At 30.9% G+C, this 27,990-nt stretch overlaps 2 protein-coding genes and 1 long non-coding RNA gene across 3 annotated transcripts in view; 1 reads left to right on the top strand and 2 right to left on the bottom strand.

Moving 5' to 3' along the window:
- The window catches only part of LOC126733836 (uncharacterized), a 56,205-nt gene that overhangs the window by 9,141 nt on the left and 19,074 nt on the right, over positions 1 to 27,990 (bottom strand). The window lies entirely within an intron of this gene.
- LOC126733835 (lysophospholipid acyltransferase 6) lies at positions 2,019 to 26,116 on the top strand. Its single transcript, XM_050437249.1, has 5 exons — positions 2,019 to 2,233; positions 15,142 to 15,531; positions 16,530 to 16,665; positions 17,053 to 17,321; positions 24,721 to 26,116. The coding sequence occupies exons 2-5, from the start codon at positions 15,398 to 15,400 to the stop codon at positions 25,655 to 25,657; spliced, it is 1,476 nt and encodes a 491-aa protein (XP_050293206.1). The 5' UTR covers positions 2,019 to 2,233; positions 15,142 to 15,397; the 3' UTR covers positions 25,658 to 26,116.
- On the bottom strand, positions 9,521 to 10,624 carry LOC126733837 (uncharacterized). Its single transcript, XR_007659882.1, has 2 exons — positions 10,252 to 10,624; positions 9,521 to 10,197 (listed from the first exon to the last, which is right to left on the bottom strand). It is a non-coding gene; the product is annotated as an uncharacterized LOC126733837 (long non-coding RNA).

Raw genomic sequence — 27,990 nt, 5'->3', positions numbered from 1 at the left:
AACAAAACGGCATGTATAAATCAAAAAAAGACCAAGAACACTGCCCTGAGAAACTCCCATAATTACAGCCATGAAATGTATGCAAATTTTTGAAACCGGTAAAAACAAATCCAAGAAATTTTATTTCTTGATACCTATGTTGAACAAACCTATGACGTATGTATCATAAAACGCTATTAAATACTTGTCAGCATTAACTAACCATTCCCTTAGTTTTTTTCATCAATGCTATTCAGTCATGCCGATCGGAGAGATGCAGCAGCATTATTTTTTTAGGTTTATACCTAATCGGTGCGTTTGACCACAGTATAAAGAACAAGACAGTAAGTTCACTCTCTTGCGGCCGTTTGAAGTAGGGACTTCTAAACAGTGCCGACTTTTTTTACGCGGTCGTAAATCATTATTTAGTTTCGGCGGCAATCCATTACGATACGGGGGGTGTTTGAAACATTTTTAATGAGGAATATTTTCGTACATCGCGGCGGGCAGCGTGTAATATATGGAATTTTTTGAAATTAAAGGCACTTTGTATTATTGTTAAAATGAAATTGAAAGAATATTATTAAGTATCTCTTTTGAACAAATAACTGTAAGAAAAACACTTGGTAGATAGCTTTAAAATTAAGTTTATTAGAATGTACACAATTAAATCTTAGCTTTATGTTCCTTTCATGCTCTTTTCTCAACTGACCAAGAAACTACCTACCTAATATTACATACACTTAATTAATAATAACTTCGTTAATATAGCCATTTTTTAAATATTTAATTAAATTTACATAATAATGTGATAACAACACTCAGCATATGGAACTCGGTAACAGTGAAATATAAAAAGGCAGTTAAATAAAAAAAACTTATTAAATGCCTAATTATTTGCTTTTACAATAGGGGATGAAAGAACAAACCACTAAAATTAAAATAAAACGAAAATAGGTGTTTTACAACCTAGAATTCATATAAATATGCAAAATAAATATAGTTTTACATTGGGGATTATAGTACCCATCAATATTTTGAAACTTAAACCCTTAAAAACCACCCTTAATGACGAAAAAAATGCAGTTTTAGTATGGTTAGACGGTATAAGTGGCTAAAATTTATATCATTCAAATGATTGCAATGCAACTAATAATAAATCGGATAGCTTTCACTATTAAAAACCACCACTAATAACAGAATATTACCAAAAATTTTGCATTTTTTTAGATTAAAATCACGATTTAAAAAAAATATGTACTCTAAATCGCTGATACTTTTTGAACATACTATTGGTACCTATATATAGTCCATTGTAGAAATCTACGCTTTAATTTTTGAAATAAATACATAATTTTTTATGATAAATTTTTTTAAAACTGCAATTATTTTTATTTTATTCCTAACTTTTTTAATTTTTATGCTAATGACTTACAATCAAGTTTATTTTTAAAGTTTTTGATAGTACATACTTGAAAAAACGTGCTAGATATTTGTCTAAGAAACGTGATTTTTTAAAATTATTTCAAGTTATTATTTTACGTCATTATATTTTGTTATCTAAAAAAAGGGGTTATGTTCACACAGTTGTATCTCGGCGCCTATAGAGCCATATTGGCTTTATAGAGCCTATAAAGCCAATCTTTTATTTTTAAACCAACTTTTGTTTATTAGATTTTTTTTGTAAGATCTCAATTTTCCGAGATATTTAAGAAATACTGAAGAAAAGCGTTTATTTTTTTCTGTGAACTAATCCATTTTTATTTAAAAAAAAATGTATATTCCCTTTTACTCCTGCAGCCATCTACGCAACATATCGCCGGCATTTTTAAAGTACAAAATTTCCGCACAACGCTATTATAGTTCTAATATTGAAGACGCCCCTGTATAACGCAGTCGCCACCGGGCAGCAAAAAAGAGTAGCATCAGAAAGCGAGTGAGACAGGAAACATTTTGGGCGGCGTTTAGAGTGATCCTTCTATTCTAGTTTATGTTCGGTGGTTTGACTTTGCGTTTACATTTGACAGTTGACAGTTCGCTTGATTGGGTTCGGTTTGTTTTTGTTTATGAATCATTTCTTAGTTTATAAACAAACCGAACAAACCTTAATACGAATTTTGTTGGAAAACTGTTTAAGCGTAACATTTAATCACCTAATTACTCTTTCGGTTTTATTTTGTAACTGTTTTACCCTGAAAAAGTGGCCGGAAAACCGAGCAGATGGAGTGAAAATTTTGTTTTTAACATGTAGTAGGTAGGTCTCATTTATATTTTATTATAATTAGAAAATAACACGTTAATTTAGTTTAATTAAAGCTCAGTAGGAAATGTGAAAGTTTTTTAGGGCAACTTTGAAACAAGTCTTAATTTTCTGTGTATAATCGAGGTTCTCCTTCAAAATAAACAAAATTGTGTTGAGAAGTACAAATTAAAAATTGTCCATATAATCGAATAATAGCAATAATATGAGTTCTAAACAAATGTAAATATTTCTTAATAAATTATGCTAGGTATGTAATTTATTATACCTTTTTCTTCTCAGTAGTGCAATATCTAATTCCAGTAAGGGGAACCTGCTACCAAACAAATTTTAATAAAATAAAAAATTTAACCAAATATTAAAAATGTTATTTAATATTGTCTATTTGACACCAACAGAGACTTTATTTATACAGGGTGTTCCGTTGATCATGTTACAAACTTCTAGGGCAGATAGAAAATGTCAAAAGAAAAACAAAAGTTCATATAAACATGGGTCCGGAAAAGCTTCCTCAGGGAGCTAGAGCTCTTTGAAAATAACCTTTAAAAACTAGTTTTTTTTTAATAGCTCCGGAACTACTTTAGCTACCGTAACCAATTTTGGGAGGTAAATTATTGTTAGTACCTTTATTCTTTTGAACCTACTAAATAAAAAAAAAATTTACCAGGGGCTTCAGAATCAGGGGGGTATTTGGTAAATTTAGGCCCATTTCTTTAAGACTTTAATTTCTGCCCGTTTGGGCATTAGATTATGATGTTCCTATGCTTTTTACATTAAAAAGGTGCTCTTAGTAAAAGTTGGTAAATGGTAAATATCACCGTTTTTGTGAAAATTGATGAAAAGCAAGTTATAAGATACAAAAATGAATTACCTATTATTATTAATAAACAATTTAAAAAAATCTGCCTTAAATAAAAAATAAATGTTTAAAAAAAGTTAAGGTAGCCACTTTATTAAATTGGTACTCAAATTAATTAACTGTCACTTTAATTACCTTGAGGCATAAAATGTTTAAATGATTTTAAGTATAATAAAAAACCAACAAATTAACAATTTTAGAAACGTAAACAAATTTTATTAAAGACTGGTATTACAAAAATAAACTTAAAATATTAATTGCTCAAAATGCCGGCCGCCACCATCGATACATTTATTGTATCTACGCACTATATTAAGGTTGACATGGTTAAAAATATCAGGCGTGGTTTGGATTACTTCAGCAGCTGTGGAAATTCTGGCCACCAGGTCTTCTTCTGACTCGACTGGAGTTTTATATACGAGACTTTTCATATGCCCCCAAAGCGTTCAGACAGTGAGTGCAATTTTCTGCGACCTCTCAAAAGCGTTCGACTGTGTCTCGCATAAGATTTTGTTGAGCAAGTTGGTTTTTTATGGTATCCGGGGTATTTGCCTGGAACTTATCCAGTCCTACCTTTGTGAGCGTCAGCAGATGGTGACTTGTGGAGGAAGAACATCCTCCATACTTCGAATTACAACAGGGGTGCCTCAAGGATCAATCTTGGGTCCTCTTCTGTTTTTACTTTATGTAAATGAATTACCCGCCCACTTCTCAGAGGTGATATCTGTACAATATGCGGATGACACAACTCTTCTCAGTCAGCATTCAGATCTCATTTTCCTACAGAATGGAACTAGTGCAACTCTTCACAAGTTAAATGTATGGTTTGCTGACAATAATCTATGCTTGAATCTAAATAAAACAGAGGTGGTTAATTTCTCTTTAAGGGAAAGACATCAGAGAATAGACTCGATCAAATTTCTGGGTGTTTATCTAGATAATAAATTATCATGGAAGAACCATATAATAGATCTGGCAAAAAAACTCTCGTCGGTTCTTTTTCTATTGCGCAGAATTGTTCAATTGGCGCCTCCAGTAGTATGTAGAACGGCGTATATGGGACTTTTTCAATCAAAGTTGTCATATGGACTGTTATTTTGGGGTAACTCGGCTGACTGGCAGAGAGCATTTAAGTTGCAAAAATCGGCACTCAGAATTCTAGAAAACAAAAAACCAACAGATAGTTGTAGACCTTTATTCAAAAATTAAAAAATCATGACAATGCCTGGCCTATACATTCACCAATGTCTGATGTTTGCCAGAACATACTCTTTTAGATTTAGCACAGTAAATAGTAGGCACTTATATGACACCAGACATGGGGGAAATCTTTTACTTCCACAACACAGGCTTAGTCTGACCCATAAGGGCTATATGACCAATGCCATAAAACTTTTTAATGCAATACCCGAAACCACAAAACAACTACATTTAAATAGATTTAAGCAAGTAACAAAAAACCTGATTTTGAAGATCTGTCCATACTCATTGGACGAATTCTACAATAGTCTTTAACCTAGTCTATCAAAATTTATCGAATACTATACTTTCATACCTGTATAACAAATGTTTCATACATACTTTTGAGCATTTCTGATGCGAACCAAAATTGTATTTTGTTTAATCTTTTTTTTTTTTTATTTGCTATGTTATGTAGGTAAAACTCTGATAGATTAATGTCTCCCTTTGTGCACTGTATTATTGGCGTTTGACAGTCTATACCTTTTGACGATGCTAAGCTGTTGGATGTATTTGAGCAAATAAAGAAGTATTATTATTATTATTATTATTATTAAAGAAAAAAATCTAAGGGTGTCAAATCTGGAGAGCGCGCTGGCCAGGTGACAGGGCCTCCGCGGCCAATCCAGCGTCTTCCAAAATTTTAATTTATAAACTCGCGGACAATAAGTGAATAATGAGCTGGCGCTCCATCGTGTTGTAGCCATAAGTTCTGTCGTATATTTAGGGGCAGATCATCTAATAGTTCTGGCAGTACATTTCTTAAAAAATTTAAATAAATATTTCCCATTAAAAGAGGAGGCAACATAATTGGACCAATTAAGCATTCTCCAACAATGCCGGCCCACATATTGACCAAAAACTTATGTTGATAGTTCCTAAAATGAATACCATAAGGGGTTTCCTCACTCCACACATAATTATTCTTAGAATTAAAAATGCCTTCTTTTGTAAATAAAGCCTCGTCAGTAAAAAGGACATATTTTGGAAATTGAGGTTCTTCTGTACACCTGTCAAGAAACCACTGGCAAAAATTCACGCGGGGCATAAAATCATTGGGTCCTAATGATTGCACGTTTTTCAGGTGGTAGGGCCGAAGAAGCTGTTCATTAACAACATTCCATACCCTAACATGATTTACATGCATCGCATCAGCTACTGCTCGAGTACTTACTGATGGGTTATCTTCAAATCGCTGAAGCACTTCTTCCTCAAAATCCGGGATTCGGATGTTCCTTTGCGCGCTATTATCTTGGCGTTTTTTTTTAACGGAGCCAGTCTCCCTGAGCCGTTGATTGACTGTTTCAAAAAGTGTGTGAGCTGGGATTCGCCTTTCGGGAAACCGCTCTTCATATAGTCGAGAAGCAGCTCTACCATACATCGAACTTCCCCATAAATTAAAAGCATATCGGCGTATTCAGCAAAAGTGTAATCATCCATTACTTAACCGTAATAAAAAGGGAAGCATTATTATTATTATTAAAATAATTAATTCAGGTGCTGTATTTTAGTTTGTTTTTAGTTAATTTCCACAAAAACGGTGATATTTACCGACTTTTACTAAGAGCACATTTTTTATGTAAAAAGCATAGGAACATCATAATCTAATGCCCAAACGGGCAGAAATTAAAGTCTTAAAGAAATGGGCCTAAATTTACCAAATACCCCCCTGATTCTGAAGCCCCTGGTAAATATTTTTTTTATTTAGTAGGTTCAAAAGAATAAACGTACTAACAATAATTTACCTCCCAAAATTGGTTGCGGTAGCTAAAGTAGTTCCGGAGCTATTAAAAAAAACTAGTTTTTAAAGGTTATGTTCAAAGAGCTCTAGCTCCCTGAGGAAGCTTTTCCGGACCCATGTTTATATGAACTTTTGTTTTTCTTTTGACGTTTTCTATCTGCCCTAGAAGTTTGTAACATGATCAACGGAACACCCTGTACATATAAACTTTTATTAGGAAAGTCAATAGCATATATTTTGAAGTTGAAATAATGTAAATTAATGTATAAGATAATAAAACTTAAATATAAATATAACACAAAATTAAGCTATGTTAATCAAATTCATAGACCTGGGTTATGAAACTGCTTCAACAATAAATTTGGAGAAACAATGGAACTAATAAAACATTAAAAAGAGTGCTAGCTGCTGTAGCAGAAACAAAAAAATCTTGAAGTTATGATTTATTTGTAAAAAGGATAAAAAATTATTTAGAGCAACTTTTGAGAGATAGCAAGTAGTACAGTCAATGGTATCAAATGCCTTTTTTAGTATTATTTATTGAATACTTTACAAATACCATATAACAGTAATTACATGAAAAGTTGCTATAGTCTAGTTAACAAAAAAAGAACAAGAAGCAAAAACTCAAAAATACAAAAAAAAAGAGGAAATCTAACCAATGGAGAATGTATAACACAGCCGTTAAATTTTTGAGACTGATGTTAAACAGATCTGTTTGACAGAGAGTTTTATTAGTTACTACCATTATTCTATTAAATTCAAAATTCAAATTAAAAAAGTGCTTTATTGTCATAAAATATAAATTTTGTTGACAAAGCATAATATCATAAAAACCCAAGCAGCAAGCACATACATAAATATTAAGACCACATACATAAATACATTGTAAAATAGATTAAAATTTACTATACAAAACATATCTAAATTAGATCATCTACTTTATGATAATAAGCAATCAATATTTAAATATTAGAGCTCATCCTGATAGAATCATCCACACTGTAATAAGCGCTATTTAAAAGTAGTTTTTTTAATTGACAGCGAAAATTTTTAAGAGAAAAAGTTGTTCTTAAATTGATTGGCAGATGATTAAACATTTTTTGACCCTTGTAAATTAGACATTTTTTTACCAGAGGAGATTTGGGAATTGGTAAAGGAAGAAAGTGAATTTGACATGTTTCATGTCGAGGAATAGTCCCTCAGAGTTCATCACGGTTTTTAAAGATAAGGGAACATGTCTCCAGTATGAAAAGGGATGTAAGAGTTAAAATTCTTTAAGAAAACGTCGTTAAATGTAACGTCGGGTGTGCCACAGGGCTCGAACCTGGGTCCGCTCCTGTTTAGTTTTTTTATAAATGACTTGATTGAGTCACTCACTTGTCATAGGCTGGCTTTTGCCAATGATTTGAAGCTATATTTAAATGTATATGGTTTGGAGGATTGTGTTTTTCTATTGATTGATTATCTTGTTAAACTTTTATAATTGGGTTTTTATATCATATTAATAGTTATTTGTTCTAATTTTTTGGATAACTTTTGAGATTGTGACTTTACTTTACTTTTTTTCTTTTCTTTTCATTCTTTTAGGTTTGTTTGTGTGTGTTTTTTTAAACTATATTTTTCATTGTTTTGCAACTGTTTCCTGTTATTGGGCAAGTTGCCTGTTGGAAATAAAGGCTTATTATTAAGTCACAAAGTGTGGTCTACATGATTCTCTTTGTGTTATATTGACAATAAAGCGGACTGCTTTTATTTGAAGAACAAAAACTAAGTTTAGTAAGCCCTGATTAGCAACACCCCAGAATGGTATATACCATACCTAAGGTGAGACTCAAATAATGAGATGTAAACTGTGCGGGCTAGTTGTTGACACAATTCCTCTCCTACCACTTGCACAGCAAAACATCCTGATAAGAGCTTTCTTTCTAATGATAATATATGATTTTTAAAGAGTAATTGCTGGTCAATTAGTATACTCAAAAACTTAGATGTTGTAGTTTCTGGCAATGCATGACCATCTTAGAGAAGACCATTTACATCACATTTAAACCCAATGAGTGAGTTATACTCAGGTTCAGACAAAGACAGTTAGATGTGATCCAGTCCTTAATTTAGCATCATTAGCTATAAGTTCAAGTAAATATTGGCCCAAGAACAGAACCCTGAGGGACTCCACAGTTGATGTTGAGGGCTGATCTCCCACCCGAGTGCACAACTAATTGGCTTCTGACCTTCAAGGTAGGATTTAAACCATGAGTGTGCCACTCCATGAAACCCATATTTTTCCAGCTTAGACAGTAGAATTCCGCGAACCACGCAATCAAATGCCTTTGACAGATCGCAGAAGACCGCTGCCGACACATTACCCTGGTTCACACCCAAGTAAACACTCTCGAGGAAGCTGTAAATTGCATCCTGAGTACTTTTAGATGATTAAAATCCGAATTATTTTAAGAGATTGAAGATAATCACAGACTCTTTTTTTGACTAGCTTCTCTATGACTTTTGATAAGGTTGGAAATAAGGAGATGGGCGATAGTTCGAAGGATCATCGGCTTCTTCTCCCTTATAAACGGGAACCACCAGAGAAGACTTTAGGCAAGCAGGAAACATACCTCCAGACCAAGAATGGTTAATAGCCATAGAGAGAGAGGATATTAAAAGGATATATATGGTGCAAGTCTGTAACTTGGAATAAATTTGATAATACATAAATGGAAGCGTGTTTGGAAAAACGCTCGGACACGGCAATTGAGATTGTAAGTTGCGCATTTTTACAAGTTTTTTTTTATATAGGGTGTGCCATGTAGGCAGGGCTAATACCAACTTTTTTATTTTAAATGGGACACCCTATAAGAAAGAAAGAAAGAAAGAAAATGTGCTATATAAAAATATAAAAACTAAAAAATTCCAAATTCACTTTAAATTTCAAATTTCAAACAAACATAACATCTAAAACATTTTACCATAAAATTTACACACATTACCAAAATCAATTATAACAAAACAGATTGAAAAAATTTAAAAAAAAACATCTTTTTGATAAATTTGATTAAAAAATAAGTAAAGCTGTCAATAAAACAGAATTTAGAGAAAGTAAATTAAAATATTTAATAAGAAACAAAACAAAAACACTAAAATGATGTCAGAGCACAGGTCAAAAGGTATCATTAAAAAAATCGTCAAGGCTATAATATGCCCTGGATAATAAAAGTGATTTTAATTTTTTTTTGCATTTCTTAACTTTTAAAATTTGTCTGATACATAGAGGAACATGGTTGTAAATTTTTTTGCTAAGGTATATAAGTGAGTTTTTGGTGAGGGAGGATGTAGGGATTGGTAAGGGAAAATCGTTAACCTGGCGAGTCATATGACCAGTGTTAGAGGGATATATGTTATATGTTATTATATTTTTGAATTCTCCACAAAATTCCAAACATTTTGATGTATCACATGCCAAACCTTTATTCGATTGTTTTTAAGATACAGGGCGTTAAAGAAAACCTATTTCATAAACTTAAAGAAGGTTCTTTTAAATCTTTTTGACTTGGTCACGTAAACTTTGTATTTCAAATATCCCCATAGGAAAAATCCAGCGGAGTCAAATCGGGCGATCTTGGTGGCCATTCAAATGGTCCTCTCCTGCCAATCCATCTGTCTGGAAAAATAGTATCCAGATAGTTTTGAACAGGTCTTGCAAAATGGGGAGGCACACCATCTTGCTGAAACCAGATGTTAAACCTATATCCTATAGACCTATTCGGCATATCAGCTTCTATTGGATCAGGGGAATAGAACAGCTAGATTTGGAATTAGTTCTTCTTGTAAAAACTGTAAGTACCTTGCTCCATTTAAATTTACTTCGAAGAAAATTGAGCCTATAACTTGCTGACCAAACAATTACTTTTTCTGGGTGTTGAGTGTGGCCTTGCCTCATCCAACATGGATTTTCTTGCCCAATAACAGCAATTTTGACGATTTACTTCTCATGTTCAGCATAAATGTCGACTCATCGGAAAAGAGATTTTTTTCTGTTATAAGATTATTATTATGCATTAATTCCATAAATTGTTCACAAAATTCAAGTCTTCTATCTGCATTCTCCTCACTGTGTTCCTGGAAAATTGTTAGTTTATAGGGATGAAAATTTTCTGCTTTAAGAACCCTTACTACTGAAGACTGGCTCCCTTCGAATGCTCGCGCTACCTGCGTACTGGGAATATTAGGATTTCTCCATGGCTAATAACACATTAATTTTGGTGTTTTCATTAAGCGCAGATCGACGAGAACTAGTTATTGTTCTTACGTGACCATTTTCCCGAAACTGTTTTTAAATCTTGCTTATAGTACTTTGAGAAATGGGTGGCAAATCAGAATACTTCTGTCTGAATAAATGCAAGACTTCATTTTGGGTTCTTGTGCTATCTCTGTACCCAATCATCAATAAGATTTCAATCTTGTGCTTTTCACTTAAATAGCCCATTTCGTAAAAAAATTAAAAGAAAATTAAATCTGATTATCCGACAGTAAAGGCATGCCTTGTAGCAATGTCAAAACTTATAAAATGTCACAATTATAAAAATGCCACATTTTTATAGGACATTCATAAAATACATTACGAAAAAAAAACCTGTTTACTGAAATGCATATTTTTTGAATTTAAAACATTTTTAAAATAAAAAATCAAAACTTAAATAAACTTGAATAAAGGTATAGCACGTAATACATCAAAATGTTTGGAATTTTGTGCCAAATCCAAAAATATAATAACATATAGGGTGTTCCATTTAAAATAAGAAAGTTGGTATTAGCCCTACATGGCACACGCTGTATAAAAAAATTTATTGTAAAAAATAACAACATACAATCTCAATAATTGACGTATCCGAGTATTTTTCCGAACACGCTTCCATTTATTTATTATCAAATTTCTTCAAAGTTGCAGACTGGCACTGTATACTATTTGGATCTACACTAAATAATTTTTGATCATTTGAGATTTTTAAATTACTCTTCGATACAATGAAATTTATATAATTAATTGATTTACATTCTTTGGACTTATTATTTATTATTTATAATATAATGAAGATATATCATAGCACAGTCTTGTTCGCACCATACAGCCTAGCTATTGTAAAGATTTTAAAATTTTTGGTGTTTCTGATACCGCAGCCTAGAGTCTTTATCAATTTACTTTTTATGTCACAGTAATAATTGTTAAATTTCAAGTTTGACTTAAAGAAAACTCCCAAGTTCTTCGTCCCACTTTCACGCTTTATTATGACATCAAAAACTTTATAATTATCTGAAATAGGATAGATTTTCCTGGTAAATGTTATGACTGAAAATTTTTTATTGTCAAAAAACATTTTATTATCTGAGAACCATTTGGTTACTTTATTGATATCTAACTGGAGCAAATCACAATCTGTTTTTGATTTTATGGCTCTATAAAGTTTGTAATCATATGCAAAAAGTAATCCTGTAGAGTTTGACGGACACTTAAAAATTTAATTAATAAAACACAAAAAAAAAGTGAAGGGCTCAAATTGCTACCCTGTGGTATGCCTGAGGTTGCAATAAATGGTCTGATTTGCAGATACAAATTCTGACACACACTCATTTAGATTATCTTATTAAGTTGGTGTTTATTACATAGCCTTAAATTAGAGTCATTTGGAATATTAGGAGATTTATTTTATAAATACAAATTCCTCTTGGTATCTGAACTATTCACTGCTTTATTATTGCATTCAAAAAAATAATCATTTATTAAATCTGCATATTTCAATTTATCAGGTAGATCAAAAGACCTATTATTGCACTATTGAAGTTTACTGATATTTTTCAAAACATATGATTATTGGCATTTGCTAAAATTGAATTACAGAAAGTAACTTCTTAACTGTTATAAAAATTAAAATTTCAGAAGAGTTATATTCTTTAAATATTTTCGATGCACCTTGTCTCTCAATTTGATTAAAAATTTAATATTGCTTCTAATTGACAGTCTAAAAGGTTTATTTTTTTTATGAAACATGCCTATTAATTAAATACAGTACCTTTTCATACAATATATCTATATTATTTGGATGGAATAATTGTCCCACTTAATAATCAATTAATATATATTAGGTAGATATAGGCTCCAATATCAATAGAAGATTGCCCTAATTCACATTTTATTATTAGATGTAATCAAATGATTTCAATAGAATATTATTTAGGCAATTAAAAAAATTGGCCTACAGATATAGCTCTCCTAAATTTAAACAAAACATGATACACTATTATTTCTATACCTTCAACTGAATATTGTAGATGAAAACTGTTTGTCGGTGGAAATTCACAATTTAAATTTATTTAAAAAAATATATTGATTTAAAATACTTACAAGTAAAAGATACATTGTTGTGATGAGATTGTATTGGGTATTTCACTATAAATAATTAAAACATAAATTTAGAAAATACTATCTCATATTGCGCTCTGTTATTTATCACAAGAATAAAGTAGAACTATACACATCTATTAAATTTATTTTTACATGGAGAAATCCACTAATGCATACAATAATTTACTTGAGGTAATATTTTTTTAATAATATATTTTTTTGAATATGCTCAGGAGAGAAGGTTTCAACAATTGACCTCTAGTTTCTTCTTATTAATCCTATCTACTTCTATCTTTTTTTATTAATTTAGATAGAATTATATTATACATTATATGAAAAGAGAGGAATGGGATTGGGATGCCTTAATAAAATGAAATAGAAGCCAGGAAAGAACTGACAAAAAATCATTCAAAATTATTAAAAAATCCTACAGAAAAAATTGCAACAGACAAACACCAAACAAAAATCAGACATTCATAGATATACAGTCCACATAACAAAAAAACTATTTCTTTATTTTCTAAAACTACATTAAACAAATATTCCATTAAGAGCTATAATTAGTCAAATATCTTAAATTTTTTTTCCTATGCACTAATAATACCTGCATCTTTTGGTTTTTAATTCTGTAAAGCTTATTGATATCCTAGTTGACAAAAGTCTAAATATTTTTAAAAATTAGAGAAGTATGATAGGACATCTCAGTACAATTTTAGAACTTTTAGCTTACTGAGTAAGAACTATCCTTGTTATTCTACCCTGTTTTTTATAATACTAAAAAACTTATGAAAAAACATATGGCCTATATATTTTTCTCTTTCACAACTTTTAAATAATATACTTACACAAATTTGAATCTGACATTGTTTATGCTTGCAATAATTGGTTTTATTTCTTCTAAGAGGCAACTACTAAATTAATGTACTATTTAAAAAAATAGCCTAATTTTCTTAATATTTTAGCCATAATAAATATACATACATCTTAATTTTAACTTCAATCATAATGGTTAAGAAAAGAGTTGTAAAAAGTCTATATCTTTGAACGAACATTATTTGTAATTATCAAAAAATTGAGGAAAGTGGCTTAAAGAATTTGAGAATAAATTGAAACCTAAAGAACTTTACTACAATCTTCTATTATTTATCTTATATTACCATTTTTAAAATTGGGTTTTCTGATAAAATTGAAGGAATTGCTAATAAATTTAATACAGGCACAACTTAAATTAGTGGCTGCTTTTATGATCAACACTTTTCAATTAAAAAAATATATCGCTAGTTTTGTATTTTTTTTTGGCAAGAAATACAAATTCTACAAACAACAACACACCAACAAACAAATTAAACTGAACAGGTGTAGTAAAGAAAATAAAAATGTGAAAAATTAGATTTTAAGAGAGTGCCATTTTGCTTTGGGTAGAAGTAATGACTTAATATTCTACAACCATCAAGCATTTAGTGGGAGCTTTCAAACGATGTATCGTATGACTCCTCTTTCTAGTTAATTTTATTTTAAAACTTCAAAATGTCGGCGGGACGCTTCTGTATAAATGCATTCAAAAGATAAGAGGGGGGGGAGAGGACAGTTAAGAGCCACACTTTATAATTAATATTAATAATTTTAAACTATTGTTTCTTTACAACTATTTTAACATCCAGAATATATATAGGAGTGTTTTCAGGTTTACAACCCTAACATATCACCTTTTATTAAGATATTTACCTAAGTATAATGTACTTTATTCCTAATTATATGTTCACATTATTGTATTATATTTCACCTATTTTACATTAGGGAATAGTGGCAACAGGATGATGATAATAATATGTATGTTAATCATATTACATTGTTTTATGTATATTCTTTTTAAAGTTGCATGGCAACATTTTTCTAAAACATTATGACATGCATATATACATAAACTCTAAATAAAATATATCAATTGATCAAAATTTATTTATTGAATAGTTTAATTAGCATCTCATCTTTATCCAGCATCACATTTTCAAGAAATGTTTTTTTGTATGAACATTAACAATACTCCCTGTATTTAAATAATCTTAGAATAAAAGAGAGTTTATACCTAATATAACAATATGAAACATATTTTTTAACCACTTAATTGCTGAATCTAATTTAATGTAACATTAAAAATGTTTGTACTGTTTTGAAAATTCTGCCAATACTTAAATGAAAGTCTAATTTTATAGCCTATTATAATTTTTTTAACCTGGTACTAATGCAAATGTCTATTATCCAGTAAAGAATAATGCATCAATTGTTTTTAACACAAATTTAACTGTAATAAGGCTGCCTATTATTAGCAGCGCCAAATTCTAAAAATATTCAACATGTTTGGTTTAATTTAGGTGTTAAAAGGTTGCAAATGTATTCTTAATTGGATAGTTGACTGGTAACTATATCTATTATCATCTTGCTTTAATTATATTATAGTCCTAAGTCTGTTGTAATGTGTTTGTTCTACTAAAAGTGTCGTAACGCTTGTTTAATCGACCCGAAAAGATAAACATTTACAAAAATCTTCTCGATGTTTTTTGTCATGCATCAGTTACCGAGATATTAATTTGTAAACAGTATAAATAGTTAATGCAAAATTATTTAGTTTCTGATATAATGATTATATATATTTTTTGTTTCAGCAACAACCGAATTATGTGTTAAATCAAGAAAAATAGAATCTCAGACAACATAAGGAACTGAAACATCACAGAAGCTAAACAAATTTTGATATAAAAAATTTTAGTGGTGGTTACATTATTATATTGCAAACTTTTAATTATACAACTCACTGATATGTATACCAAAGTATTTTGAAATATTTTAGTAACTCATTTGTTACCCATTTACCAAAAGAAAATTATATATTTTTTTAAATAAATTATTTATTATAAAATTATGACTGATAATCTAGTGAATTACCAAGGAAGCAGGCTGCTTTCCGGCCTGAGTAGTTATACCAGCCTAAATGTGGACCATTTAAATTTTATTGTGTCTCAATTAGTTGCTTTGGGACTAGCTGGCCTTTATAGGTAAGTTACACTAATATATTAATAATTCGGTTCAATCATTAAAACGAGTTTTCAACCCATAATGTGTATATACCTGCATTACATATATCCCCAATAATATCCTGTAGGGTGCCTAAATGCCTTTTAATATAAGGATATATTGCTTTTAATAGGGATATTCTATATGAATAGTTTGTTTATGATAATTCCAGTGCCCAGCTCTATAATTATGTTACATAGTCGTATTACAAATGGTTTAGAAATAGATTTCACATTTGGAAAAAAGTCAAAAACCAATTATTGTCAAGTTTAAGTTACCCAAATTCTTGAGTATAGATTTATGAGTAAACAAGTAAAGGGTAGAGATATAAATACTGTGCATGATCTGCAATCTGTCGTCCCAATCTGCATGAGAGGGACTCCGAAATTGTTCAATTGTTTAACCAAACGAACGTAATCCCAATCTTTCAATCAATCTTTCTCCCATTTTGAAACTATGGTCAGCAGAATAAAAACAAAATTTAGAGAATGTGTAATTGTGTCCAAACCTAGTTCAAAAGCACCGCCCCAATAGTTAAATCATATATGTAGGTGATATCTTGATCTATCATGATAGAAATCATTGAATAGGAAGGCTGGGTTCATTAACACGAGACCAACCGACCGCAAAAACGTATCTGAAAAAAAGTGCGCTTTATACTACCTGAAGTATAGACAAAAATATCTGGGAATACTTATTTACTGTTTTGGATATTTCCTAGATGTGAATGCAGCACATTTTGAAATTTTAAAAATTTAATTTAAGCTTAATATATTGGAAAAAATAAAATTTGAAATAGGCTTAAATCAGAAAACCCTCTTCATAAAACATTATTAGACAAAATGCACAACTAAAAATACCATTAGACCGATCATTTTTAAAACGTTCAAAATAGTGTGAATTTTAAACTCGATATTTTTGCAATGAAATATTTTATATTGATATTTTTTATTTAATTTACAATTTTCTTATTTTTCAGAACTGTACTGGGTCCAACCAAAGTGAGCCCACAAGTTCGTCATCTATTTGGACTATTTTTTGGAATGTGGATGGCATTTTTTTGTTTCGGATACCAGGCTTTACATCTGGCCGTCTTGCCGGCTATCTGTTATTTGGTAAGATATTACAAAAATATAAAAAAAATTATTTCATAAAACATCTAGTTAAAACCAAAAGTTATCATGCTTTTTAAAAACTCGCAAAATATTATTAAAAATATATTATAGTTAATTAATAATTATACAAATTTACTGATTACCGCTATGATATTTAAGCTGTTAACTTTTACTTAATTAAGTACTTAAACTATTTCACGTTCTTCGTGGTTAGTAATCTAGGTTGTACCCAATTAAACCTACGTTGAGAATTGATTATCTGTCTCCTTTTTAATTATTTGTTATTTTGTATAATGAGTTAATTACTTAGAACAAATCCTAAAATGTGTCCGACATACAAAGCCCAAAATTTTAAAAGTACCTATAATTTATAATTTGCCTTTTTAGGTAATTTTAACACAAAATCCATCAATTCTTCATGGGGCCGTATTATTTACGGCTCTGTTTTACTTGTCCATGGTCCACCTGCATAGACAATTTTTTGAAGACACTTCCTATGGTTTGGATATTAGCGGACCCCTAATGGTTGTAACGCAAAAAGTGACTAGTTTGGCATTTAGTCTACACGATGGTTTAATGAAAAAAGAAGAAGATTTGACAGAAACACAGAAATATTATGCTGTAAGGAAAATGCCCAGCTTGTTGGAATATTTTAGGTAAGTTGATCATATTAAGCGATATATTTTTTTAACTACCGTCCTCATTTTTTGTCATTTAAGGTATAATTTAAATTAAGGAGTATACACCTACATACAATACGTTTCTCTGAAATTAATACTTATTATTACAAGGTGGAATTTTTGATTGAAAAATTATCGTGTTTAAACCTCTACAAATCTAAATATATTTCACGCAGTCAGAGTTGATAGTGATTAACGGTTAACTGATTGAAATCAAACGTAATTTCTATTTTTGACTTAATTTATAAATACCTTTGTGTCCGGCGAATAAATGTTAAGTGCATCTAATAAATAAACTATTACGCTGTTTTTTTTATCGCGTTTTAGTTAATTAGGCGTGTATTCTACATTACGAGTTTTTTTTTTAAAGTTAATTAAACTGTTACAGTACATACATTTATGTTTTGAGGTACATTTTATTTTTTCCTACATATCAAAGTTTACTTTTAAACTAGTTATATTCATAACTAAATGATAATTATTTTTAGTCCACTTCAGATGCAAAAATAATTACGGGAAATATTCAAACAAATATATATTTTAAAGAATGAACCAAAATTTTCTATTATAAATTAGTTCCAACCGAAAAAGAAGATGATGTATCTTATGGTTCGTTATATATGTAATTATATGAACGACTGCCAAACTCGCTACTTTATATTTACAAGATTATTATACCAATGGATAATTTAAAGGCATTTGTTTACCGAAAAGTCGAAATAATATTGTCTTAATTATAAAGAATTAGTAATTAATCCTTTTCATTTAAATATAATAAACTAACCTTATAGCCCTAAAAAATGACTGGTTTTTTATATTTTAGGATTCTATATATTCAGTTCTAAATACATAATTATATCTGTCAAAATTCTTGAAAATTCTCAAGCTTATAAATCTTCAGTTATCTCAATCTAATAATAGAGTAAAAATTGTTCACATTTAATGTTAAGAAACTGACGACTCTTATACATAATAAAACAATAAAGTGTTCTATTATTTTTACATTATTTTTACTATTAACTTTATTATTATATTTATTAATTATATTATTTTTACTATTAACAAAATTGTGAAATCGTGTAAGAGGAGAATTCAAATATAACAATAATTAATTAAAACAAAAGGCTTTCAAGTCAGCTTCTTTGGTGGGCTGGAAGATCTATTAAAGCCCAAGAATAATTGACAAATTAATTAAGTTACGCATTCACGCAAGGGCGTGATTCTTAAGTGATATAAATAAATTATATTTAAATCTTATTCAACAATGTCTGAAAATCACAAGAACTTGTATATTAAAGATTCTGTTAAATTAAGAAATTTTTTATTGAAATATACATAAATAACTAATCTTTGTTTCTTATTTACAGTTAGATATTGCACATTAGAGCGATATACGATTTTATTATTAAGATATCTAGTGGTCATAGGCATATAAATGATGACAGGGCTTAAACGAGTTGATGAAATTTGCCGTATAAATTATGAAAAGCAATGTTGAAAAATCAATAATTCTTCCGGAATTTTTAACATGGTGAGGTAGTATCGGTATTATATCAATCTAAGTTATATAATCTTTTGCCTGGCCAACTCTTGGAAAGGGAATAACGATAACTGACTTCAAATTATACATAATATTTTTTGTAATATAAGAAGTATACAATAATGTATTACATGTGCTAAGTAAGGAATAATATGGAGGACACAATACCAAATTATCGATTTGTTTTGTGGCAGACATGTAGCTTTAGCTATATAACTACTTTTCCTGATACTCCCGTTGGAGCTAAATGCTGCTGAATTTCTATGCTTTTATCTCAGAAAAAACAGTGTATAAAATAATTCTGAACAAAAAGAAGAGCAAGGCACTGAGCATCACCTAATGGAATGAAATCAGAGATATTACACTTTTTAAAATACCAAATTATCAAACTTTTTATAAGATATATATAATTTGATGCTTTTAAACTATAAACAAATAGTTCAAAGATCAATAAACAATTATAGGCCTTTGCCCCTTATTCCTAGTATCGCATTTTTTTTTGAAAAATTATTATTATTACGTAGAGTGCTACATTCTTTTAATGCATTTTCTGGGTCTCAATCAATTAATAATGCAATTTTTAACAGTTAAATCAGTTAAATAATCATATTGCAAATCAAAACGTCGCAATCTCTCGAAAACATTTTATAGGGTTAAATACACACATCGGAAAAGTCTAAGGATATTTTTATAAAATATTAAAATTATAAAAAAATTTTTTTTTTTGTGATCAATTTAAATCAAATTTGAAGATTGGCTCATTCCTGTAGATTTCTGTGAGACAAACAGAATCTTAACACTGATAACAAATATTTTAGGATTTTTTTCAAAAAACAGAAAAATCCATGGTTTTTATATTGCAATAAATATTCTGGTAGTCTCGATTTCGTTCATGGTACAGAGTTACTGCTTTGCAAAGTGAATAATAAAATTGTGTTTTATCATGGAACGAAGTCATTTAACTTTGGACGAGATAAATAGAGCTGTAGGACTTCTTCGTCTAGAAGTGTCTCAGAGCGTTATAAGTCGATTGTGGCGGCGTTTTCGTGAAACTGGAAATCCAGCTGAACAACATCCAGGACGTGACCGCGCTACGACAGCTGCTCAAGATATATTTTTAGTTTTAACTGCTAGAAGGCAACCTAACATTACAGCTCCTGAATTGGTTATCAACTTGCAGAGAGCACACAATATTACCGTAGGCCGTGGTACTATAAGAAATCGTCTCCATGAAGCCAACCTCCACAATCGAAGGCCACTTAGGTGTCCACCTTTTTCCAGAGGCAATCGCGCTGCGAGATTAGAATGGTGCCAAGAATATCAAAACTGAAATGAACATGATTGGGCTACAGTTTTATTCACCGACGAATCCAGATTTGGATTTCATCCAGATTTACGTCGAGTGAGGGTATGGAGACGATCTGGAAATGCAGAACGGTTAAGACATGTCCAGGAAGTGTATACATACAGAGGGGGTACAATTATGGTATGGGCTGGAATAATGATGGGCGGTAGAACCGACCTCGTTTTTCTTCAGATCTTTCAGATCGCTTCCTTACAGCTCAGCAGTACATCGATACCATTCTTCAACCTGTTGTTCGTCCGTTTGCTGGCGCTGTTGGCCGAAACTTCCACCTAATGCATGATAATGCGCGTCTACATGTCGCGCGCGTAGTGAGAGACTGGTTGGAGAACGAGGGGATTGATGTATTGCCATGGCCAGCACAATCTCCTGACCTTATTCCAATTGAGCATTTATGGGATATGCTCCAACGAAGAATGACTCCACAGATGCGTGACATTTCACTGCCTTTCGTTTCCGGGAGCGACTGATAGCGGAATGGGCAAACTGACCCCAAAAAAATGTCGAGCCGTCATAAACCAGCGTGGAGGTCATACTTTGTACTAATTTGCGTTTTTTATAAAGATTTTTTTTTGTATCTAATTTAAAAAAAAAACATTTTTTTTTCATTATACAAAACAATAAATTTTTAAAGAAATTGTAGAATTTATAGGCAGTTCTTTATTTTAGTAATTTTGGTTATTTTTTTAGTATAGTAAAAGAGTCTTAATTACTATAATTCGGCTATTATTTATCCAGAACAATTAAAAAAAAAAAGGTCAATTTATAAAAATATCCCTAGACTTTTCCGATGTGTGTATTAGTTAAGTTATTTTTGGAGAACTTAAAAACCACGATCTTTGTGAAATTAAAAAGCTCTGGTACAATACAAAGCTCTTGTACAAATGTAAATAACATGGCGTTCATTAGTGAACAGCTCAATTTATCCCTCTCAAAACTGACCAGATTGTGACTGACTGATGAATAGACTGGTATACTTAAAATGGGGCCTGCAAAGGCATGAATTAGTTTTAAAGGTCTTGAGTGGAATTTCCAAATTTAAAAGGCTTAAGAATTTTCGCAATAAAAAACAGTTCAAAATTATATACTATTTTGTCTGATGAAATAGGAAACGAGTTTACCACTTAAACACTTGTATAGTTGTAAAAATTGCTTCATCGATTGCCTCTCTCGCTCGGATTTAAATCACAAAGGTTGTATCTCAACTCTTTATTGAAAATTACCTCTATTAGACTATGCTATGATTCAAATGGAACACCATTATATAATTTAATTCGTAACCTACTATAATACTATCTTTTGCCATATACATTATGGAACCATGCGTAAATAAATATAAATAGTTAATGAATTAACAGATTTTACTCGTTTTTTTTTACTGTACTTTTTTTGCTAAACCCGAGATGATACTTTAAAAATTGTTTCTTTAATTTTTTCCGTAGCTTCATGAAAGATAACAAAAAAAATGTATGCGACCATGTATATTCAATTTTCTTGAGTATTAACTTCCGTTCACTGACGTCATTAAGATTTAATTTCAGCATCGAAGAATCGCCTTAAAGTGGTTACCGGGTCTAAATATATCAATTATTGACGTATAATATGATAGTCGACTACTTTTTTATTCCTTAATGTTCATAGACTTTTGTGTCCTGTTTACTGCATGCATACTTGGAAAACAAGAACCTCGGTGGGTTTTTAATGTGTATTTCTCAATTTATGTGCTTACTATTCTTTTTCAACAACGTTAACAAATCTGATTTCAATAAATGTGTTTCCAAAAATAACTGTCAATTCTCTGTAGATCGAAAACGGGGTATGATACATTAACCTATACCAATTTAATTAAAGGACATCACATTATGCTTTGAATATTGCAAACGCTAATGTGAATACAAACATGCTTTCTCAACCGACTTCTTATATTTTTACTTTTTTATATAGATTGGCCTGTGGTCTAAAATTGTAATAAATTCTTGAGCGTCTAATTAAATATGCATTTACTTTAGTTGTAAGTAAGTCCTTATGAAGAAATAACATAGTATAAGTTTACGAGTATTTATGGGTAGTTTAAGTGTAATTAGGCATGCATAAATTCATTAGCTCATGTCTTAATCTTTTGTGTACTACATAAGCTGTTTCCACTATAAATATGGTAGTACGGATTAAAATAGATTCTCTTAAAAATGAATATAATAATCTTGAATTCAGTTTTTACTCCTTTAACGTATTGAGTTCTGCAAATGGTCAACTAATGCAGGCTCTACGAGGCCACCGCGGGCCTCGGTTTGTTTTTTCGATACTGTTTATTCAATTTCTCGGCTGCCGACAGGAAATATATATATATATATATAAAAACATATATATATATATATTAATAAATTTACCTCTTTGGTTTCATTTAATTATATATGAAAGGGTAAAAACATTTTAGGTAAACAGGTTAAAAAGCTATTAAAAGATAGGGTTTTAATTTTATTTTTGAATTCAGGACCAACTCCACGGAAGCATTGGGAGCTTCTTTTTGAAGAACAACGTTGACTGTATTAATCGATCACTTGCAAAATTCCGTACGTTAAGTGAGTGCAAAGTAAATCAAAATATCCCTGTCTGAAACCCATTCTTGCTGTCTTCACAGTGAACTTTAAGCTAGAATCAATAAATAAGTCCCTCAAACCGATATCTCGATGAACAAATGGGGGGAGAAAGTAAACTCAAAGTCCAAGTCTCATAAATCAAGCGTCTATTTAAAGGTTACGCGTTTCGCCGCATTAGGACATCATCAGACCTAAGTAAAATTAACAAAATTATATAATACGGAACAGAACGCTAATTTACAGAAAAGACATACCTATCTAAATACAAAAAACTGCAGACTGACTCACACTAACATAAATAAAAATAAAATAAAATAAGTTTACACCATCGCGTGTATCGTTATTGACTAAAATATGAATTTTAAAACGCCAAATATCACATCCAGTAAATGTTTTACATATTATTTTATAAAGAATGAAAACAAATACAATTGTGAAATGAAAAAAATATACAAAAAATTTTGTTTTTTTTTTTCAAAAAACAGGGATCGAACCAGAGACCATTGGATCTGATAATGATGTAGGATGCGAGTAATTACGTTATATGAGACAAGATTAACATTTTTTATTGGAGATTATTGAAAATGAGATTAGGTTCGAAATTAAAGATATCATTGACACAATTTAATATTGGGCTTCTCTTAGCTCTTGTAATCTCCAGCTTTTCGAGGAGATCTAGTTTTTTACCTTTTCCACACTCATGTAATATAGTTACATCATCCGACACCGAAAAGTTATGACCAGTCGATAAAAGATGATTTGCAAAGGCTGACTTTGTTTCTTTAATATCGGTGTCCTTACAATTGTTGAAAAGATTTATATGTTCTTTCACCCTAGTGGAAATTCTTCTACCAGACTGACCAACATACACAAAAGATACCACTGGTCTAATTGGCTGTCCTTTTTTATGAACTTTAGGTAGCCCGTAAAGGAGAGGAGTTCTAGGGTTCATAGGATAAAGAGCCTCCTTTCTAATATTAAAAAACTCCAAGGTTAATAAAGATCTATCGAGAACACCTTTCATTTTTGTAAAAAATGAAGTTGTGGGATCCCTAGTCAAAGGTTGAAACTCATCGGTATCGAGAAAATCCACAACCCTATTCACATAATCTGTGCGTTTCATAACGACTAAGCAAGATCCTTTATCGGCCTTAGTGACAATCAAGTTATGTTGTTCAATTTTAGTTTTTAAGGATCTTAAGTGCTTACCATTATAATTAAAAGTTTTGTTTTTGTCTAATTTAGAATTTAAGAGAGAAATAATATTTGCTCTAAGGATATTTTTGTTGGATGATTATTTTGAATTACGATATCTCGATGATTATAAAAACAATATTTAAGATTAATATCTTATATTTATTTTTAAGAGATTCTATCCTAACCCTTACCACCATATTCATATTGGAAAGAGCTTATGTAGTACATAAAAGTTCAAACGGGAGATTAAACTACCATCAGAGCACAATCTTTTATCATCAGCAATCAACACCTTACGGGGCAGAAAGCTTCGTAATTTTCTACCTCTTGCCTTAACAGATATGGAAAGTGAAATTTTATTACTTTGAGGTGTAGGAGGAAATTGAAAAAAAATGTTGGAGGGTAAATTTTTTTTACACCTGGATTAGTTTTACAATAGAAGTTTTGTTACTTTGACCAACGCTTAGATTGCATATTGTATGAATTATGTAATTTATTGCAAAGCTGTAAACTATTCAGTTTACAGCTTTGCAAACAACATTCATGTTTACAACAAAAACGATTTTTGAATTTTAAACTAATGGTCCGCAAGAGTATCATAAATCTTAAATTCGAATTCTGACTCTTTAGATATACCTTTTTCCAGTGTAGTAGTTCTAAACAAAATTTATTTTTTAGTTACAGTCTAATGTTTCCAACATTGATGGCCGGCCCAATGATATTTTACAAGGACTACATCGAATTTATCAACGGTCATCCATCAACGACTAACAACATCAAATCGACTTCCAATCAAGTGGTGTTCCACGAGCCAAGCCCTTTGCGGGCAATCTGCAAGAAAGTCATCCTCGCTATAATATGCGCCTTAATATTTGTCCTATTTCTACCAAAGTTCCCAATATCTAGAGTGAAAGAACAGAACTTTATCGAAAATACATCATTTGGCTACAAGTTTTGGTACCTGACAGTAGTGACGTCTTTAGTCAGAGCTAAGTATTATTTCGCGTGGACTTTGGCCGATGCAATTTCTAACAATGCCGGTTTGGGATGGGACGGAGAGACTTGGAATAAATATTCCAACGTAGACATATTCCATTTTGAATTTGGAACCAGTTTAAAGGAGAGCATAGATGCTTGGAATAAGGGGACAAATCGGTGGCTGAGATTTATTGTTTACAAACGATTTACCACTTATCCACTTGTTGCCACGTTTCTTTTAAGCGCCATCTGGCACGGGTTTCACCCAGGATATTATTTAACGTTTTTGAGTGGCGCCCTCTTTACGTTTTCCTCAAGAACGATGCGGCGACATCTCAGACCACACTTTTTAAATTCCAATGAATCGAAACTCTTATACGATATTCTGACGTTTGCGGTGACAAGATTTGTCATGGCCTATGTGACTTTCACGTTCGTTTTGTTGGAATTTTCTGCTAGCGTGACAGTTTATAACAAATTATACTGGGTGTGGCATATTTTGGCTGTACTGGCGCTACTCTTGGCTCCCCGCGTCATTTCCAAACCGAATTTTATTGAAGTGGGACAGAAAAACAGCATTACGATGGCGTTGAGCAAAGCCGGCCCTTATTCTGATGCCGTTGGCAAAATTGACTGATTTTATTTTAGAGATCTATATTTATGTAATAATTAATGATATGTTTTAGGCTAATTTTTTCCCCCCTAATGCGAAGCTTGTTAAATTTTGGAGTACCTGTTGATATTTTAAATAAACTCGCTTTTAGTTTGTTGCAAAAGTTAATTAGTTTTAGACTAGTTTATTATTCTGGTTTTGAGCTTATGTTATGTTATTTAAAAGTTATTTGTCAAATGATAAAAAAATGTTTTGCACCTTTTTGATTAACATATTACTCATAAAGACTCTTTTTTTACAAATCTATCTTCAAGATATACTTTGAATGATTGTTATAAAAGAGGTGACTCTTAAACATGCTACCGCAACTATAAACAGATGCTAATATATATTTTTTTAACGTATATTTTTTAAGATGTTTACTAATCAAGCAAAGCTCGAAATATACCAGGTTGTTATGAAATAAAGTTGCTTTAATACAAACGTGTTTTATTTTAAAATCATAATATCCCGAAAGCTCAAGACTCATAAGCGCCAATTTCCAAAGTTGTCCGAAAAACTAGGATTCAATTCACATAAAAAGGACACGATTTACTTACAACTTGAATCGCGTGAAAGCTGCTAAAATTGACATTAAAGTGTCTTAAAATTTGAAAATAGCAGAAGCAGCAAAACTTCAACAAGTGTTATATAATATAGCTAATTAACTTTAGATATTTATCTGTGTAGAAAAATTGTGCAATTCTCATTTAGCATTTTCTCGTAACTCACTACCGAATATATTATAATCCTATCAAGTATCTTGGTGTACTGTAAAATAGGGTTACTTGAGACTCACGGACAAATTGAGACAAGTGATATTACCCTAAATTACAGTTGATACGGTCCTTACTAGCCGCGTTAAAGGCACCTGTTAATTTAGATGTTATTAGGTTGCTTTTTTTACAACTAAATACTACTATTACGATTTTAATTGTATCTATTGAATTATTTTTTTAAAATTCTTTTAGGCAAACGAAAAATAATTTTTTCATGTAACTTGGGACATGTCTCCCCAAGTTAGAAGCAAAAAGTTGGTGGAAGTATACGGAGAAAATAATGATACAGAGGAAATGCTAGCAGAAGCTCTAACTGCTGTTGCTAACGGTCAAATTATTTTAAGAGAAGCTGAGGTTTTTCAATGTATCCAGGTCAATCCTAAGTCGCAAAATGAATGGAAAGCACCCGTTAAAACCAGGAAGGCAACTAGTATTTTCATTTAATGAGGAACAAGCTATTGTATCGGCGATTTTGGTTGTTCCGGAATGAGGATTCCCATTTACAGAAAGAGATAACCGATGTTTAATAAAAGAGTATTTAAAAAGAAAAACGTGAAAATAACTTGCCGGGTGTTATTGCATTAATGAATTTATGAAACGTCATGGAGATTTGACAGTGCGGTTATGTCAAAATATTAAAAAGGCACGCAGTAGTATCACAGCGTAGACGTTATAAACAAATATTTCAACAATCTTAAAACTGAGCTCAAGGACGTAAGGCCAGAATTTAGTCAACTATGACGAGACTAATCTCTCGGATGATCCAGGCCAAATATATAAGTCGTTGTACGCAGGAGAACGATTAAAAAGTCCCTATGGAATGATTGACTTCTCAAAGAGTTCAATTTCCATCATGTTTTTGTAAGCAGCGTCAGGTTCCTCTCTCACCATATACTGTGTACAAAGCCAAAAATCTTTATCCAGAATGGATAGGAGGAGGGCCAGATCGAGCAGTTTATAATAGATCAGAATCTGGATGATTTGATGAATCTAGTTTCCAAGTCTTTTTTTTGTAAAATCGAAGTTCCATATTTTAAAAACTAAGATGGAGTAAATAAACTGGTGTATTGGAAATCATATCGGGTTATTGAAGAGTGGGAAAAGCAGAATATCAAATTTATTCTTCTACCACCAAACACTACACATGTGTCAGCCACTAGATGTAGCAGTTTTTCGGTCTTTAAAAATAAGTTGGAAATAGAAATTACAAGATTGTAAAATCAAAAATAAAGGAGGCGTTTTAAAAAATATATTTCCTTTATTGCTCAGAAAAAAACTTAGATATGCAGGATAATATAAAACGAAATATTTTGTCCGGATGTAGAGCTACAGATGTTGGACTTAATATATTTTATTTTATACATGGACGTCAAAAAAATATCTTTTATATTTTAATAGCAACGGTTACAGCCAAATTCATAATAAACTGTCTCAAGTACTGAGGCATTTTCTAATTTCAAGTGTATTTTCGAGTCTACTATCGATTTATTATTTTTTACTGCTAATAAATCATTGATATTGCCAAGGAATAAAATAGCA

This window comes from Anthonomus grandis, chromosome 3 (genome assembly GCF_022605725.1).
Source record: "Anthonomus grandis grandis chromosome 3, icAntGran1.3, whole genome shotgun sequence".
NCBI classification, from domain to species: domain Eukaryota; kingdom Metazoa; phylum Arthropoda; class Insecta; order Coleoptera; family Curculionidae; genus Anthonomus; species Anthonomus grandis.
This window is presented reverse-complemented; position numbering and strand designations above follow the sequence as displayed.

What these genes read in the sequence shown, in the direction of transcription:
- LOC126733835 (XM_050437249.1), top strand. Translation starts at nt 15,398, where the DNA reads ATGACTGATAATCTAGTGAATTACCAAGGAAGCAGGCTGCTTTCCGGC. An exon ending in GGACTAGCTGGCCTTTATAG is followed by an intron (nt 15,532 to 16,529) that starts GTAAGTTACACT and finishes CTTATTTTTCAG; the next exon opens with AACTGTACTGGGTCCAACCA. An exon ending in AGCTTGTTGGAATATTTTAG is followed by an intron (nt 17,322 to 24,720) that starts GTAAGTTGATCA and finishes TTTATTTTTTAG; the next exon opens with TTACAGTCTAATGTTTCCAA.